The 19,124-nt window shown below is 45.4% G+C and overlaps 1 protein-coding gene across 5 annotated transcripts in view; it reads left to right on the top strand.

The window, feature by feature from the left end:
- Positions 1–264: 264 nt before the first annotated feature.
- SLC37A3 (solute carrier family 37 member 3) overlaps positions 265–19,124 on the top strand; it is a 46,467-nt gene continuing 27,607 nt past the window's right edge. Inside the window, exons 1-4 of one of the 5 annotated variants that reach the window (XM_081244989.1) lie at positions 265–369; positions 9,611–9,771; positions 11,034–11,142; positions 18,096–18,188. In XM_081244989.1, the coding sequence (XP_081101115.1) occupies positions 9,683–9,771; positions 11,034–11,142; positions 18,096–18,188 (291 nt within the window). In that variant the 5' untranslated portion in view covers positions 265–369; positions 9,611–9,682. Of the gene's footprint in view, positions 600–9,610; positions 9,772–11,033; positions 11,143–18,095; positions 18,189–19,124 lie in introns of all 5 variants that reach the window. The other 4 variants (XM_081244991.1, XM_081244990.1, XM_081244992.1 and 1 more) reach the window with 4 other exon arrangements.

Here is a 19,124-nt window from a genome sequence, read left to right as displayed (position 1 = left end):
CTTTCCTAACAGTCCTGGCCGGTGTCCGTCCCTCCGACCCCCAGTTCCCCCTCGGAGCTGCCGGGTCCACCCAGGCCTCCGGCAGCGTCTGGAAGCCGACACTCCCCCTCCCCCTCTCCCCTCCCCCTCCCCCTCCCCCTCTCCCCTCCCCCTCCCCCTCCCCTCCCTGCCCAGTGGTCCTCAGGTAAAGCCGCGCGGTCGGACTACAACTCCCAGGATGCTGCGGGTACTGACGGGTCACGTGAGTGCCCGGAAACGCTGGCCGCGGCGGCGTCGGTGATGTGGCGGCGGGAGTGGCAAGCTTGCGGGCGCGGCGGAGCGAGAGGAGTTGCCGGCCGGCCGGAGCGTGACGACTACTGCGGCACTCGGGTGCGCGAGCGGCGACGCGCCGGGCCCGAGCCGAGAAGGGCCGGAACCCGGCTTGGGGCGAGGCTGGGGTGTGCCGCAGGCGAGGGCAGGTCCGAGGAGCTTCCAGGCGTCGAGGGGACGGGGCGGAGAGGCAGAAGGTGGCGGCCGGTGGGTGTGGCGCCGCGGGCAAGGCCGGCCACCCCTCGTTCCCTCCACTCTGGGCCTGGCTCCTCGGCGTCCAGGTGCTCGAGGTGGGTCCGGGGTCCAGGTGGCGGGGCCGGCGAGTACCGTAGTGGAGGGGAGCGGGAGGATCGGGAGGGCCTCCGGGGAGAGCCGGCGGCCAGGCCCCACGCCAGCGCGGTGGCAGGGGCGCCTGTGCAAGAAAAGGGTTTGTCGTCTAGAAGGGTACCTCACAGGTAGGGCGGGGCAGGCTTTTGGAGAGGATGTAGTGAGGCCACAGAGGGAGAAGGCTCTTAGTGGAGTAAATGGGCTTTGCTTTTTGGTAACTACCATGGTCTCGGTCAGGAATTTATCTGATCGCTTTTTCGTCATTAACTCAGTATTCTTGTTTGCAGAATGTGGTCTGTTTATTCTTACTTCTCACGGGATTATGGGAACGTGTCCACAGGGTTTTTGATGTTTTCAGAAACTAGGCGATCTCCTGATAACTTACTGAAAGGATTGTAGGGAGTTCTGGGGTGAGCAAAATATGATTCTTAATGGCCACCTTCTTTCTTCAGCGTTTTGATGCTTGAATTCTTTTTTTTCCCATTTGTTGAATGTTTGCTGTATGCCAGGCACTGTACTTAATTAATTTATTTTTGGCTGCGTTGGGTCTTTTTTAAAAAATTATTTATTATTGTCTGCGTTGGGTCTTCATTGATGCGTGCGGGCTTTTCTCTGGTTGCGGCGAGCGGGGCCTACTCTTCGTTGCGGTGCGCGGGCTTCTCATTGCGGTGGCTTCTCTGGTTGCAGAGCATGGGCTCTAGAGCACAGGCTCAGTAGTTGTGGCGCACGGGCTTAGTTGCTCCGCGGCATGTGGCATCTTCCCGGATTAGGGCTCGAACCCGTGTCCCCTGCATTGGCAGGCGGATTCTTAACTACTGCGTCACGAGGGAAGCCCCAGGTGCTGTACTTAGAACTCTCTATAAATTGTCTCATTTAATCTTTCAGTGACTCAAAGAAGTTAAGTGGAGGGTCTTGAATGCCAACTGGAACTTTCATGCCTTTGTGTGGGCCACGGTGTGGCTTCAGATGACAATCTTCTATTAATCTTTGATATCTGGTCTCTGCATCAGAAAATAACCCTGAAACGATACTTTCATAAGCTCAAAGTCACTGCACTGTCCTGTTGCTCCCTAGCTGTCAGGATCCAGTGTATTAGTCATTGTCTCAGGTTCTGATTTGTCTTGTTCACCAGTGGTAAGGAAATGTCACAGCAGTGACCATTAACTTGAGTATAAGTCCTTTGTCTAGGAGAGGGAAAGATTTTTATCTTGAAAACTGTTGTCTTTGGAATATGTTCAAAATAGGTAGGAAGAACGTGGTTTGGGGAACCCTGAGGGAATTTTACAGAAAAGTGCTAGGTATTTTACATCTGTGGTAAGGAACAATTTAAGAAGAGAGACAAATTACAGGAAGACTTGAGTTTCGAATAAAAGGATTTACATGATACAGGGAAACGACTTCCAATGAGGTCATGTGGGATAAAAAAGATACTTGTGTCAATTACAGCATGCACAACTGTCACAATAGGTGAGCTCAACTACCCATTGGGTACTTTTCCCCCTACCTCTTTACACTGAGTATACAGAATCATTTTACTTTGCAAACATAAAAGCTGAAGTCTAGGGAGTGAAGTAATTGCCCTTATTTAAGCGTGTGCGAGAACCACAGTTACTAAGGTGCTTTTTTTCCATCCTGGATCTATATGTCTATGTTTAATGTGTGATATTTTTAATTACTGTGTTTTACCCAACTTGGGATATTTTAATCTTTTAACCTTCCCTCTTACACAGTATAACGTAGGGTCTAGGGTCAGGTCTGGGTTTGAATGCTCCTTTCACCTCCTAAGAGATATTACTTTCTAAAATCCATTTTTTTATCTGTAAGATGTGGTGAGAACTGAATGCAATGGCACATGGTAAGTGCCTAGCACAGGGCCTGGCACTTTGAAAGCATTCAGTGTTGGCCATCAGTCAAAGCATTCATTCATTCAGAAAATCTTTACTGATCATTCTAAATGCTCTGCTAGGCCCTGGGGTTATAGCTGTGGTGTTAAGACAGGTGTGGCACTTACAGATGAACAGTAAACATGTGAACAATTAAAGCAGATAATAAGATTGGGAGGAATGCTGTGAAGGGAAAAAACAGATGGAGATGGGAGAGGTAGTAACGGAGGGAGGCCATTTTAGATAGGACGATCCAGGCAGCCACTCTAAGGGATGACACTTGAGGCTTAGCCAAGGAAAGGCAAGAGCAAGCTGTTTGCAAAGAACCAGGAGAAACGCATGTCAGACAACAGAACAGCAAGTGCGAAGTCCCAAAGCAGGGAAGGGCTTGGTGTGTTCAGGGGCAAGAAAGGGATTGGGTGCTAGGGAGATGGTAGCCCTGTGGAGGAGTGATGCTGGTGGGGGGCGGAGCAAGGGGGGCACAGAGGAGAAGGAAACGGCTAGCTCCACGCTGTGTACACCGGCCAAGGATTGGGAACCACCCAGATGTCCCGCAGGAGACGGGACTGCGGCAGCTCTGTAGGTGCAGATGGGGTGGACCTCCAATCTCTGATAAGTGAAGGAAAAAACTGGTGCAGGATAGTGTGTGTTGTATGCTCCCATTTGTGTATGTGTGAGTGTGGGGCTACGCCTGGAATGCACGCACAGGTGCAGATTCTGCAAGAATGCAGAAGCAACGGTAGGAGCCCCGGGTGACGTGAGAACAGGGAGGGAGGTGTCACCGTGTATATACCCTTTGAACTTTCTACTGTATGTGTATAGCATCTACTGCATACAGGTTTTGGAGGCCATGGCGAAACTCTTGTTTTGTGGTTTTATATGAGTCTTGGGAAACCGTGAAGAAGGCATTTTAAGCAGAAGAGTGACAGCTGATTTATGTTTTAAGATATGTTTCTGGCTGATGTGTGAAGCGTGATGGACAGCAGGGGGCTGGTGTGTGCGCTCGATGTAAAATAGTGAAACCCTGCAGGAGGCTGTTGCACTAGGCTTGGTAGAAGACGTGGGTGGTTGCCCTTGGTAGTGGCTGTGGGGATGGAGAGAAGAGCATGGATTTGGGCTGAATTTTGGGGTGAAAAGGACTGGATTTAGTAATGGGTTGGGTGTGGAAGCTGAGAGGAAAGGAGAAATGAGGGCTAAGTGTTAGTTGCCTTGGTGGTACCATCTTCTGGGGGCAGTGCTGGGGACGAATGGGTGTGGAGGGAGGAAGTGAAGAATTGTGAAATTGTGTTTTAGTTCCAAGGAGGGCTCTCAAGTGGTTGGTTGGCTGTGCCGCTGGGAGCCCTGGGGGGTCCGAGTTAGAGCTGGCCCTCTGGGAATCATTGGCAGAAAGCCGTGGTACCAGATGAAGGAGACAGAGAGCTTGGAAGCTGAGAGAGAGAAGTGTGAGTGGTTATCTTAGATGTTGAGCAAGCAGGTCCTTAGGCAAGTGTGGACTTGCTGGGCAGAGCTGCATGCCCTCTGAGGTTTGTGGTTTTGAATCGGAAAAGTGAAACCAGCCCGCTCCTTTGATTTTTCTCTGGCAAAGCTCAACCACTTGGGCCCAGGAGAGGAGGCCAGAGGCAAGCGAGGAAAAAGGCCCGTAAGGGAGATAGTCCAGATTCTAAGTTGGGAAAGAAGGGAATGAGGACAGGAGGAGGGTCATGGATGAAGGGAAAAAATGGGGAGGTGACCTAATTGGGAGCTTGCTGAGGTAAAATGACTTTGGAGTGGGGAGTATGAAGTAAGCAGTTTTCTGGAAGGAGACAAAGCAAGATGTTTGAAACGCAGTTTGGGAGGTGATGCACTTACTGCTTAGTAGATGACACGGGCCGGGTTTTGCTCATGGGATAGAGGAAAAGATTAGTGGGAACAGGACCAGGGTCTGCTAGGTTACCCATCTGGGTGTTGACATGAGACAGGGCATAGCGGGGACAGCAGGTGACCAGGAGACAACGGCTGTGAGGGGCAATGGGCAGCGAGGCCCAGGAGCTTCGGAGAAGCTGGGGTCTCGCAAGGAGGAGTGGTTGTGAGAAGGAAGATTGCTTCTCCCTGAGAGACCCCAGAGGAAGCAGTGTTATCTGGGGGCAGGCAGGAGTCCGCCAGGGTAAGAAAGGCAAGAACTCGCAGAACAGGGTCATGGTATGGAGAAGTAGATTAACTGCTTCTCTCCATTTCCAGAGAGCATTTCCTTCCGGTGGGGGTGGGGTGAGGATGGGTCCGATGAGATGGAGGTGGCAGGTGATCTCCTTTTCTGCCAGTCTCTCCCGTTTCCACTCCGAAGTCTGTTTCCCCCAAAGTGTTGCTAATACGAGACAACTTTATTTATTTATTATTTTTTAAAAATCAATTTATTTATTTATTTATTTAGGGCGGTGTTGGGTCTTCGTTGCTGTGCATGGGCTTCCTCTAGTTGCGGCGAGCGGGGGCTACTCTTTGTTGCAGTGCGCGGGCTTCTCATTGCGGTGGCTTCTCTTGTTGCGGAGCACGGGCTCTAGGCGCCCAGGCTTCAGTAGTTGTGACTTGCGGGCTCTAGAGCGCAAGCTCCGTAGTTGTGGTGCATGGGCTTAGTTGCTTCACAGCATGTGGGTTCTTCCTGGACCAGGGATTGAACCCGTGTCCCTTGCATTGGCAGGCGGATTCTTAACCACAACGCCACCAGGGAAGTCCCTACGAGACAACTTTAAATCTTACTATGTTTGAGTTGGAATGGACTCTAAATATGTATGGAAAGTGAAATTTGGGGAATGTTTTATATTCCAAGGCAGTGTTTATAAGGGGGAGATTGCCTTCTGCCTGGGCATGTCACATGTGAAGCCATCTTTTTATTTAGCCTCCATCACACAATATGGAATGTTCCATCCTGGAAAGTATGTTGTGTGGGTGATCCTATAGGACCTCAGAAAGCTTCTTACGAATTAGATGAGTTAATGATCATGAACTAGCCTTGAAAAGTAGAATAGGGCTCAATGGTTCTGCATCTTTTTTTTTTTTTTTTTTTTTTTTTGCGGTACACGGGCCTCTCACTGTTGTGGCCTCTCCCGTTGCGGAGCACAGGCTCCGGACGCGCAGGCTCAGTGGCCATGGCTCACGGGCCCAGCCGCTCCGCGGCATGTGGGATCTTCCTGGACCGGGACCCGGGCACGAATCCGTGTCCCCTGCATCGGCAGGCGGACTCTCAACCACTGTGCCACCAGGGAAGCCCCAGGGATCTTACTTTTTATAAGTTTTTTTTTTTTTAAGGTCATTCTTGTTCTCACATGACAGTTGTATATTTAGAATCCATGGATTAAGAAAATATTAAATGACAAGCTTCTATTCAGAAACACTTAAAATGAATTTTGGCTTTATTAATTATAACAGCATTTACATACGCTTGAAAAATGTTAGACATTTGTTCAGTCTATATTCAGAGCCGGAAAGAAAATGGTCTAAAAGTAGGATGTGCTTAATAGAGTCGGACTTGGCAAAAACTCTGTGCTTCTGCAGGGCTCCAGAGCTCACAGATGATCAGAAATCACTTCTGTGATGTAGGACATATAAATGCAAGGTATTGTTATTAATGATTATAACTATATAGGACCAGATGTTATAATAGTATTCATTTTAAATGGCATTCTGCCAACATCAGATGAATGTTTAAACTCTTTTCCCATTGAAGTTATTAAGCATTTTCTTCCCTGTCACTGTAGCTAAGGAAAAGGTGGTTTATTTAGAAACTAAATCCAGATGGTCTCAAACAGCTTGGTAGTCATTTAACACCATTAATGTAACTGTACAGGCCTGAAATCCACAACCATTATTGCCGAAGCAAGTAATTTCAATCTGTTGGAGCATACATTTTTGGAATTATTCTCTTACCTAATTAATTATAGAATTTCATAACCCACAACCTTCTCTGAAGTATTCAGTACAGTGTTTTGTGTTGTGAGTGTGTTCAGGTCAAAGAGCTATGATTTATAAAGAATGGTTAAAACTTTGAGTTGTTTCACTTGGGTGTCATGTTTAATTTGGGGGATAGAGGTAAATTTAGCAGTAACACTAGTAGCTCTCGGGTTTGTAACTTCCTGGAATTACAGACTGAAAGTTTATTTACATTTTGTGAGTGGAAATTTGTTGTCTTACTTGGCTCATAATTTTGTTTTAACATTTTTCAAGGAGAATGATTATATGAAATTAACTATATTCTCCTGATGTGGGATTAACCCTGGGCAGATCAGTGGCTAAAATAATTATCTTAATACCTTACATGCATTGTTTATTTTGGTCCCAGAAGAGATAGGCCATTTTACACATGACAGTCTGTGCTTCAGAGAGATTGATGTGTCCAAGGGCTCACATCCAGTAAGTGAATCAGCTATAATGTTTATATAACTTTAACCATCTCAACTTTGTATCTTTTATCCAAAAGTTTCAAGAATGGCCTTTCAACTGGGTCTCTCAGCATTTAAGGTTTTGGGTTCATCTACCAATCTGTAGTATAAATTGTAATAGAGAACAGGAATATAAATAGCAGTTACAGGGAACACAGCCTTGGGCAAAGTCCTGTGATTCACTAATTTTAGTGCTGGAAGCTTTTGAGTTTGTCTCCTACCTTGACTATTATTGTAGTATGTTTATCATACAAGGTATTTTGTTAAATTAATTTTTTTAAAGCTTTTTTTTGTTTTGTTTTTTTTTGTGGTACACAGGCCTCTCACTGTTGTGGCCTCTCCCGTTGCGGAGCACAGGCTCTGGACACGCAGGCTCAATGGCCATGGCTCATGGGCCCAGCCGCTCCGCGGCATGTGGGATCCTCCCGGACTGGGGCACAAACCCGCGTCCCCTGCATCGGCAGGCGGATTCTCAACCACTGTGCCACCAGGGAAGCCCTGTTTTGTTTTTAATTTATTTATTTTTGGCTGCGTTGGGTCTTCGTTGCTGCATGCGGGCTTTCTCTAGTTGCGGCGAGCGGGAGCTACTCTTTGTTGTGGTGCGTGGGCTTCTCATTGTGGTGGCTTCTCTTGTTGCGGAGCACGGGCTCTAGGCGTCCAGGCTTCAGTAGTGGTGGCACATGGGCTCAGTAGTTGTGGCGCATGGGCTTAGTTGCTCTGCAGCATGTGGGATCTTCCCGGACCAGGGCTTGAACCCATGTCCTTTGTATTAGCAGGCGGATTCTTAACCACTGCACCACCAGCGAAGCCCCTGTTAATTTAATTTTATTTTTTCCTACTATGCAGATAAACTATAGGACTTTTACAATGCTGTGGATGTTTTCCCTCCTGATTTTAAAAGTAATATACGTATTTATTGTAGAATTTTTAGGAAAATATATAGAAAAGTAAAATTACCCATAATCCCACTGCCTAGAGAGAACTAATATTCCGTTTACTTGTAAATATTATGTAAATCTAGAGTTCAGTTGATTATAAGTCATATCCTACACGTTTCACTTGCCATTTACTCATGTTATTATAAAGTCTTAATCATCATGTCAAATGATAAAATATTCAGCCATTTGGATATACCATAATTTGTTTAATTATTCCCCTCTTATTGCATGTTTGGGTTGTTTCTGCAGACTCATAGCTGGAGACATTAAGTGTAGATGCTTACTTTTTTTTTTTTTTTTTTGCGGTATGCGGGCCTCTCACTGTTGTGGCCTCTCCCGTTGCGGAGCACAGGCTCCGGACGCGCAGGCTCAGCGGCCATGGGTCACGGGTCTAGCCGGTCCGCGGCATGTGGGATCTTCCCGGACCGGGGCACAAACCCGTGTCCCCTGCATCGGCAGGCGGACTCTTAACCACTGCGCCACCAGGGAAGCCCTAGATGCTTACTTTATGCTTAATTAGTCTTGGTGTCAGAGCGTGGATGTGGCTTTCCGAGAGGACAGAGGAGAGGTGAGAGGAAGTGGAAAGAGATGGCAGAGGAGGTGTGGCCCTGTCCCTTTCCCCTGTTCCCTTATGACTGGCACAAAGTTCATTTCTTCATATAAGAGAGCTCTTCCGACTTTTTGTGAAAAGTACCTTTGTGTATAGAGCTGAATGCATCTTGTATTTCTTTAGGAATAAATCCCTGGAAATTGAATTTTTGTGTCAAAGGCTCTCAATGCACCTGGCCAGATCGTCTTCCTATAAAATTGTGTTAATTTTCGCTTCTATCAGCAGTGTATGAGAGTTCAGGATCATTAGACCTTGAGCTGCATTGAGCACAGTCTTTTTTAACCATGCAAACTTTTTTTATTACCATAATTAGCATTTCTTATGTTCTAATGAGATTGGAACTCTTATTTGATAAGTTTGATAGCCATTTCATTTCTTCTGAGTTGTCTGTTCATTTCCATTGCTCATTTTCCAGTCAGAATTAGTGATTTTCTTATCAGTTTGTATGAGAGTTCGTTCTGTTAGGAGGTACTCTTTCGTCAAGGATTTCTTTTAATTAATTAATTAATTTATTTATTTACTTATTTACTTATTTATTTACTTACTTACTTACGTACTTACGTACTTACTTACTTACCGGCTGTGTTGGGCCTTAGTTGCTGTGCGCAGGCTTTCGCTAGTTGTGGCGAGCAGGGGCTACTCTTCGAGTGGGGGCTACTCTTTGTCGTGGTGCACGGGCTTCCCATTGCGGTGGCTTCTCTTGTTGCAGAGCTCCAGCTCTAGGTGCGTGGGCTTCAGTAGTTGTGGCACACAGGCTCAGTAGTTGTGGCTTGCAGGCTCAGTAGTGTGGCTCGCGGGCTCTGGAGCGCTGGCTCAGTAGTTGTGGCGCACGGGCTTTGTTGCCCTTCAGCATGTGAGATCTTCCCGGACCAGGGCTCGAACCCGTGTCCCCTGCATAAGCAGGCGGATTCTTAACCACTGCACTGCCAGGGAAGCCCCGAGGATTTCTTTTTAAAGGACTAGTTAATAGCTATAAAACATAATTATCAATCTAGTTTTCTGGTGTCAACTAATCCATGTAATTTTTTTTTTCTAGGCCTGATTATACAGTGACTGGTTGAAAGTCTAAATAATTCTGTTTTTGGATAATATGCCTATTATGAGTAATGTTAATAATGTGTTTTGTTTTTCCAGAAAGAAGAAATGATGTAAACCATTCACTGTCCAGACTTTAAGGTCAAGGTGAGAAGGAAGGTCAGGAGGAACATGGCCTGGCCAAATATTTTTCAAAGAGGAACTTTGCTCTCCCAGTTCAGCCATCATCATGTGGTAGTGTTCCTGCTCACCTTCTTCAGGTAAGTGGACCACTAAAACTCTTCTCTTGTTGTTCTTGTCCTTGTTTTCCTTTTGAAGGAGCTATTTATTGCATGGCAAGTGCTTAATGCAGTGATTGGCCCGGGCTAATCATGAGCTAGACCAGCTGGTCCTTCTGCAGTACTTTATGACAGCTCTAATACAGTGGTTCTCGAGGGCTGTCTTGCCCATATTTGGCAAGGTCTGGAAACATTTTTAGTTGTCACGCTGGGGGAAGGGGTGCTACTTGGATCCAGTGGGTTGAGACCAGGGATGCTGCTAAACATCCTGCAGTGCACAGGACAGCCCCCCACAATAGAGAATTTGGGGGGCCCAAAATGTCAATACTGCTGTGATTGAAAAACCTTGCTCTGACATAAAGTCCTTTGATTGTTAAAACCAGGAGCTTGCGAACAAAAGGATGTGCATATTCAGGGAATGCTCTATGCCTCCTTGAGCAGTAAAGATGGTAGGAGACCTCTTTGAGGAACTTCAGTCACTCGTGTGAGAGCCTGACCAGTCAGTGTGACTGAAGAATCGGCCATGTCTGACTCAGTGGCCCTCAGTGGCTCTCTTTAGTGGTCTGTAGATGACTTCAGCCGGGCTCTTTGGTGTTAAGGGCACGTTTTTCATAATCCTGTGACTCAACTATTTCGATTATTTCTTCTGAATAGATTTTATTTATTATTAATCTTTATTGAAGGCACCGCAAATGATGATGATGGTGGTTTTTTTTTTTTTTAAGGCAGAAACTAGGAAAATGGTTTTCTAATTATGTAAGAGTTGATAGGTAATTTTGGATGCTTGCTTTAGGGGAAATCCATTTGTGAGGGGTTGAGGGAGGCATCAGTATGAGGAAAAGACAGGCCCTAAGGAAAAAGCCACTGAATGGCTAGTGCAATGAGTGGCCAGTGGTTGGTAAAGACTTAAAATCCTTTACAGAACTGCAACCATGACTTAAAGGGGTTGCAGTCCTTCACATCTCCATCTTCTAGGTCCAGAGACATGTTATGAGTGAACATGGGGGCTCATACTGAAGGAGACAAGTTAATTGTTTCTTTGCTTAGCAGAGACTGTTTCAGTGGATAGTTCTTATAAAGCGGTTCCTTCCCTCCCTCTTGCCCTCTCTCTCTCTCTCTTTCTTTCTGAATTTCTCTTTTTTAAAAGAAGAATTCCAAATTGTATAAAACAAATGGGAATATAGCTGTGATTTTATTGAGTCCGTTTTTCTTTCATTCAGCTGTCTTTCTTCTCTCTTTTGTAGTTACTCGTTGCTCCACGCGTCAAGAAAAACATTTAGCAACGTCAAAGTCAGTATCTCTAAGCAGTGGACCCCAAGTGCTTTGAACAAGTCCATTGAACTGCCAGTAGAGGTAAGCAGAACGAAATGCTGGGGTGGATTTAAGAAGGGAACCACACCCACCCGTAAATTCTTCTAAGTTCTGTTTTGTTTCATTCACCCTTAGGATGGCTTACTATTTCCTATGGCATAAAATCCAAACTATTCTGCCTGATTTCTTAGCTTGCCCTGATTCAGGTCTGTTTTACCATTTCAACCAACTTATTTCTCACTGTTTTGAAATCACACAATTCTGGCTAGGCTGTTTTTTTCATTGAGTTTCACAAGTACCATGCTTATTTCTGCCTTTGAGATTTTGCCTGTATTCTTTTGTATGATCTTTCACCTTCCTTACACCCATCTAAATTTTGCTTTTTCCTCTGTGTCAAGATAAAATGCCATTTTTTCTATCAAGTTTTTTTTCCAGCTTCTGCTGATTTTTTTCCCCCTCCTGAACTGTGTGCACTGCATATTACATAGTTCAATGTCGAGGTACTTATGTACTTTATAATCATTTCACTTGTTTTTATCTTGTTTAAGTGACTTGAAGTCAGGGAGTCTGTATCCAGTTCTTATATTCATTTTTGTTTGTTTGTTTTGTTTTTGTTTTTTGGCTGTGCCATGTGGCTTGCGGGATCTTCGTTCCCCGACCAGGGATCGAACCCAGGCCCTGGCAGTGAAAGTGCCAAGTCCTAACCACTGGACCTCCAGGGAATTCCCTCTTATATTCATTTTGGACCAAGTAAATTCTTTGATGACTATTTGGAATGGAGATGCTATTCTTTTTTTTAAAATAAATTTATTTATTTTTGGCTGGGTTGGGTCTTCATTGCTGTGTGCAGGCTTTCTCTGGTTGCGGGAAGTGGGGGCTACTCTTCGTTGTGGTGCATGGTCTCCTCATTGCGGTGGCTTCTCTTGTTGCAGAGCACGGGCTCTAGGCTCGGCGACTTCAGTAGTTGTGGCTCATGGGCTCTAGAGTGCAGGCTCAGTAGTTGTGGTGCACGGGCTTACTTGCTCCGCAGCATGTGAGATCTTCCTGGACCAGGACTCGAATGCGTGTTCCCTGCATTGGCAGGCGGATTCTTTTTTTTTTTTTTTTGCGGTACGCGGGCCTCTCACTGTTGTGGCCTCTCCCGTTGCGGAGCACAGGCTCCGGATGCGCAGGCTCAGCGGCCATGGCTCACGGGCCCAGCCACTCCGCGGCATATGGGATCCTCCCGGACCGGGGCACGAACCCGTATCCCCTGCATCGGCAGGCGGACTCTCAACCAGTGCGCCACCAGGGAGGCCCGGCAGGTGGATTCTTAAGCACTGCGCCACCAGGGAAGTCCTGGAGATGCTATTCTGTATGATGCCATATCTCAATACAAAAATCCATACCTGTCAAACTTTACTATGTTGTTTGAGCTCTACTTATGTGGAATTATAGGTATATGTTACTATGCTTTGCACTTTTAAAAGTATTTATCTATTTTTGGCTGCGTTGGGTCTTTGTTGCTACGCGCGGGCTTTCTCTAGTTGCGGTGAGCGGGGGCTACTCTTTGTTGTGGTGCGCAGGCTTCTCATTGCAGTGGCTTCTCTCGTTGCGGAGCACGGGCTCTAGGCGCATGGGCTTCAGTAGTTGTGGCCCGTGGGCTCAGTAGTTGCGGCTCACAGGCTCTAGAGCGCAGGCTCAGTAGTTGTGGCGCAGGGGCTTAGTTGCTCCGCGGCATGTGGGATCTTCCCAGACCAGGGCTCGAACTCATGTCCCCTGCATTGGCAGGGGGATTCTTAAGTACTGCACCACCAGGGAAGCCCCGCATTTTTATTTCTTAAAAATTATTTCCCCTATTTGGACCAATTCAAAATTGACAGAGATTCGAAGGTTATATGAATATAGCCTGAAGTGTAAATAAGTTATTCAGTCAGTTGCTTATTCAGTCTGTCTTTCACTGAGGATACAATCAATCAGTCAGTCAATCAGTAAAAGCCTAGAGAATTAAAAAAAGAAAAGAGCCTGTCCTCATGGAGCTGACACTGTAGTGGAAATGCTCTTGAACAATTTTTCTGGAATTGAAGTTACCAGGGACTTTTAAAAGGCAGGCTATTAAGACTAGACAGCTGCATTTCTTGACGGAGCCTTGACCAGTGTCGTGTGCACGGTAAGTACGTCTGAATGATCATTCACTGACTCGTCACAGACCCTCAAGGTGAAGTGGCCTTAGAGAGGTCACATGCCCTAACCTCTCAAACGGTGTAGAATCCTTCTTTGTCATTACTGACAGATGACCACCTAGCTTCTGCTTTAATACTTCAGGGAGAAGAAACTCCCTGTTTTCTAGGTGGACGATTACATTTTTATTTAACTCTCATTATTAGGAAGTTCTTTCTTATAGTGAGGTAAGAGTGTTCTGCTGTTTAATTTTGTTGTTGTTGTTTTTGCGGTACGCGGGCCTCCAGCCGCTGCGGCCTCTCCCGTTGCTCCATGGCTCATGGGCCCAGCCGCTCCGCGGCACGCGGGATCCTCCCGGACCTGGGCACGAACCCGCATCCCCTGCATTGGCAGGCAGACTCCCAACCACTGCGCCACCAGGGAAGCCCCTGCTGTTTAATTTTGATCTTAGGTTTTATCCTGAGCCATACATACTAAGCTGATTCGTGCTGCAGGACAGCCTGTTAAATATTTGAGGAAAATTCGTCTCCCTAAATTTCTCATGTTGAGGCACAACATCCCTGCTCTTTCGGCTGTAGTTTAGTGACACAGAGCACTAAATATGCTCTTTCAGGTCCAGGCTGACCAATATATAGAATAATAGGATTTGATTTAGGCACTGAATTTCTCGTTATACAGCCTTTGTTTTTTAGGTGACTGGGTTGGAGATCCCCAGCGCCACCCCCAGGTTTGATGACTCACTAGGGAGACTCATAGGACTCAGCATATGACTCAGAACTATGCTTTATTACAGTGAAGCATACCAAGCAAAGTCAGCAAAGGGAAAAGCACATAGGGTAAGGTCTAGAGGAAAGCAGGCAAAACCTTCCAAGAGCCCCTTTCCAGTGCAATAATATGGATGTGCTTAAGTTTTCCAGCAGCAAGTCATGATAACTCCGGTGAGATGTTGTCTACTAGGGAAGCCCATTAGAGACTTGGTGGCAGGGTTTTTACTGGGGCTGGTCATGTAGGCACCCTCTGCCTGGCACGTACGAAAATTCCACATTCCCATAAGGAAAGCAGGGGTTCAGCACAAACCATATTGTTTGGACAGACAGCTTAGGTACAGGGAGCCACTTTTAGCAGGGAATGATGGGAACCCTCCCAAGATCCAAGCTTCCAGGGGCCAGCCTTCCAAGTAGGCCTTTTTAAGGGTACATATCAGGTCTGCTATGGTAACTCTTCCCTGCCAGTGACCGTGTCACATTATTAGCTTGTGTTGAACTTGCATTAACTTTCCCGCTGAGATATTTACTTACTTACTTATTCTAATTGCTGCTTATTAAAGTAGGTTTCACCATTCTGATCTTTCAGAACTATGTATTCAGTAGCTTGGATGGATTGGTTATGTAGAAGTCGGGTTCTGACTTATCTTGGAGGTCTTTGTATTTCCATACCTGCCCTCACAGAGAGCAGTGCCAACCTTCCACTCCCTTCTGTAGACTTTAAAATCCAGGTTTTTTCTTTCCTGAAGCCTGCGGCTGGGAGCAGAGTGGCTAGGGCAGTGTGTACCTTTCACTCCTCCTGTGCTTCTGGGTCTGTAACTGTCTTAACTCCAGCTTCCTTTGGAGACTTACTTTCTTGTCCAAAGTGGAAAGGTTCTTAGACGTAAAATGAGTCAACTCTAAAAACATTTTGTTTATATACGTTTTTTAACATTTCTTAAGTGCCCTAAACAGCATCCTCAAAAAGTGCTTATTATAGCTTTCATGTTTATGCATAGCTATGTTAGGTGCTTCACAAAAAAATTAAGCAGACCCAGTCTGTATACCTTGAGATTTTATAATGATCCCACTGACATGGGCAAACATTGGACATAGTAAGAGATCATGATATAAAATCTCTGTTTATAGATAATGGAGAGGAAATGGTTGAATCTAAGATTTGAGGACAACTTGATTGAAAATTGTGAACAAAAATTTGTTCCATTAAGTTAAAAAGTCATAACTCTCCAGACAGCACAGTCCTTCCAGGGTGTAGGGAGTAGTGTCAGAGTCTAAACTTCTCTCCAGGAGAGGAAAGCAGGATTCAAGGTGCCCTCAACATTCCAGCGCAACCTCGGCCACAGCTGAAGACTCAGATTCTCACAGCAACCGATACCTGACCCCTGAACACAAGTCAGCTTCAGCTTTCCTCCGAGCGTGGCTTCAGGAAGCGCTTTCTTGTCAGTTCCCCCACCCGCATGCATAGCTATAGTTCTGTGATAAACATTCTCACTTAGGAAACCCACACTGCGACCTTTTGTGTTTCCTGGAAATGCCCCAATGTGTAGCGGTCGTCGTAGCTTAATGCAGGCCCTCCCCTGACAACACAAGAAAGGCCTCCACACGTACAGGCCGGTCCTTTTACATGGCAATTGTGCATATGTGCAGGCCAGTGGGTGAGATTTGAGCACCTTAAAGTCACTTTGTTGATGACCTTCGGGTTCATTTCATTCTCTTTTGAGGAAATATCTGCCAAATACCCAAATCTGAATAGCTAGAGTTTGTCTGTCAGTCACTCTTACAAGTAAAAATGACATTTCAGCTCGCGACTCACACCGTTTTCCTCAAGACAGTCATCTTCTCTCCTGTTGGTATAGCTGTATTATCGATGTTAACTTTCTTCACTAGCCTTTTCTCTTTTATCCTATTTTCTGAATCTTTTTGTTAGTCCTGCTTTTTTTTTTTTTTTTTTTCGTTTTGGGGTTTGTTTACACTTGTTAAGTAGGCAGTCAAAAGTGTATTTCAGCTGAATTTTAAACAGAAAAAGCTGTTTGAAACCTGTCAGTTTTTGTGTCAGCCACACCTGCAGGGAGATTTCAGTGGCTTCTCATAAGAGAAGAAAAAAAAGAAAAAAACCCTGAAACTTGGAGCACCTGCTTGAATGTGAGCTCCTCACACTGGTGTGTGCTCCACAGGGCTTAATTCTGGGTCCTGTTGAGCCTGGATGGCATCAGGGATCAAAGATTGTGGTTAGAGAGGAAGGTGGCAAAATAACTCTAATTGGAGATATTTCGGGCCCCAAGTTGGCACACTGAAATACTGATGGGTCTCAGCCGTGTGAGCTGCTTTCTTATTGCTCATGAAAGCAGTGTGTGAGGGAAAGTAACAAGACTGTTGGCGTTAAGCCTCATGGAAGTGAGTCACAATGCTTTAGGATCACACTTTATATATTCTCTTACAATTTGGGGATTTTACTTTCTGTTAAAAGGTAGAGTGTATTTTAAGTTGCCAATTGTGATTTTTCTCTTTAATATTCCAAAGTCAAATTTTCTATAATAACGCATCTCAGAAATCATTTAGTATAACAACTTTTTGGTCTGGAGACCCCAAAGAGCTATGGGTTTGTATTTATAGAGACTTACTGTTTTAGAAATTAAAACCAAGACATTGAAGAAAAATACACTGGTTTTAAATTATATATAAATGAACTAAATAACCCCATAACACGTTAACATAAATAACATTTAGTGAAAAATCACTTTTTCAAAATGGAAAAAAATCACTTAATAAGGAGAGTGGCATTGATTTACATTTTTGCAAATCTCTTCATGTCTGGCTCAATAGAAGACAGTGGGTTTTCATGTCTGCTTCTGAATTCAGTCTCTTGCAGCTTGATCCTTTAAAGTATATGAAGAGAATTTGGCTTTCACAGATACATAGTAGGAAGGGGAGAAGTATTTTAATAGCCTTTTTAGTTAATTGTGGATATTTGTCTTTGATGCTACATGAGAATTTGACAAGAGGCAATTTCTTAAAGGTTAGTTACAATGTGGAATCTGAAACTGTATTCATTAACTTTTTTATACACTTGCATTAAGATCCATTTGTCTGTCTTGTACTTTGAATGGATCTTGAAGTGACAGGCTCATTTCATTCTTTTCTGAGGAAATATCTGCCAAATACCCAAATCTGAATAACTAGGGTTTGTTTGTCAGTCACTCTTTCAAGTAAAAATGACATTCCAGCTTGCAGCTCAAGACAGTTTTCTCAAGATAGCCATCATACTTTGGTGTGCATAAGTGCTGTACGCATATTTTCTGCTTCATCACACGAAATATTAAAAAAAATGTACTCAGGGGCCAGATTTAATAAAATTGTAATTTTTACTGCTCGACAAATATTTATTGAACGTCTAGCATGTGCCAAGGACACTCTTAAGTGAAATTGCCTTTTTTTTTTTAAACTGCACGACATTAAAGAATACAGTGGTTAATAGTACAGTTGTGGGGCTTCCCTGGTGGCGCAGTGGTTGGGGGTCTGCCTGCCGATGCAGGGGGCACGGGTTCGAGCCCAGGTCTGGGAGGATCCCACGTGCCGCGGAGCAACTGGGCCCGTGAGCCACAACTACTGAGCCTGCATGTCTGGAGCCTGTGCTCCGCAACGAGAGGCCACGATAGTGAGAGGCCCGCGTACCGCGATGAAGAGTGGCCCCCGGCTCGCCTCAACTGGAGAAAGCCCTCGCACAGAAACGAAGACCCAACACAGCCAAAACTAAATAAATAAATTAAAAAAAAATATATATATATATATAACAGTACAGTTGTGTAACCGCCTTGATCCGTGCTAAGGCACAGTTTTACCCACCACTCTTTTGCACCATCAATGGAAAAGTGAAAGGGAAAAAGCAAATAACATTTTATGTTATGCAAATGATTTTGGCCTTGTGGACCTTTTTTGCATATGTGTTTCCTTATGTACAGAGTGCTGATTTGCTCTTTTCAGTATCACCACCCTGTGATGCGGGGGTGGGTGGTAGTTGTGTGTGAAGGTGCTTTGGACCAGTGGGACTGACTGGTTCTTGTGTGACTGCAGATCTGGAGCAGCAACCATTTGTTTCCCAGTGCAGAGGAAGCCACTCTTTTCCTCGGAACACTTGACACTATCTTCCTCTTCTCCTATGCTGTGGTAAGTCTCAGAACTCTAGGCTTTTATGTTAAGGAAAAATGTAGAATTACTCCAAACCTTATGAAGTTGGCAAGGGATTTTGAATTTGCTGACTGAGGAGAGTTTATATTTTGTGTCCTTCCCATCCCTCTATTCCTCCATTCGACACATTTTTTGAGCACCTAGCATGTGCCTAGCATGTGCCAGGTACTTTTCTAGTCGATGGGGAGTTCATCAGTGAGCATCACAGGAGAAATCCCTTCCTTCATAAAGCTTATATTCTTTTTTAAGCTTCTCTTCTTGAGTGGGAGCTAAGGGAGACAAATGGTAACAAAATGCTATAAATAAGTAAATGACTGAGTGTATTCGAAGGTGGTAAGTGCTGTGGCAAAGAGCCAGGCCGGGGTGGGGTGGGGTGGGGGGTTTGTCGTGTTAGTAGGACGGCCGGGGAGGACCTTGTCAAGAGCAGAGGCCTGAGTGTAGGTGGAGATTTCAGAGCCCTTCACATATAGATGATTTTTTATTTTTATTAAATTTATTTATTTATTTGGTTGTGCTGGGTCTTAGTTGTGGCTCGCTGGCTCCTTACTTGCAGCACGTGGGCTTCTTAGTTGCAGCAGGAGGGCTCCTAAGTTGTGGCTCACGGGCTCCTTAGTTGTGGCATGAGAACTCTTAGTTGCAGCATGCATGTGGGATCTAGTTCCCTGACCAGAGATTGAACCCGGACCCCCTGCATTGGGAGTGTGGAGTCTTAATCACTGGACCGCCAGGGAAGTCCCATAGATGATTTTTTAAATTATGAGACTGGATGAAAATGGTCAGGAGAGTTGATAAGGACGGGGAAGAGGTAGGAAGACTGAGCCGGGGCTGGGGCGCTTCCAATATTTCGAGGTGGGGAAGATGACGGATGGGCCAGGGAGGCTGAGAGGGAGCAGGAGAACCGCGAGAGGGTGGCAT

Source organism: Mesoplodon bidens (assembly GCF_964165515.1).
Source record: "Mesoplodon bidens genome assembly, chromosome: 9".
Classification (NCBI taxonomy): Eukaryota; Metazoa; Chordata; class Mammalia; order Artiodactyla; family Ziphiidae; genus Mesoplodon; species Mesoplodon bidens.
This window is presented reverse-complemented; position numbering and strand designations above follow the sequence as displayed.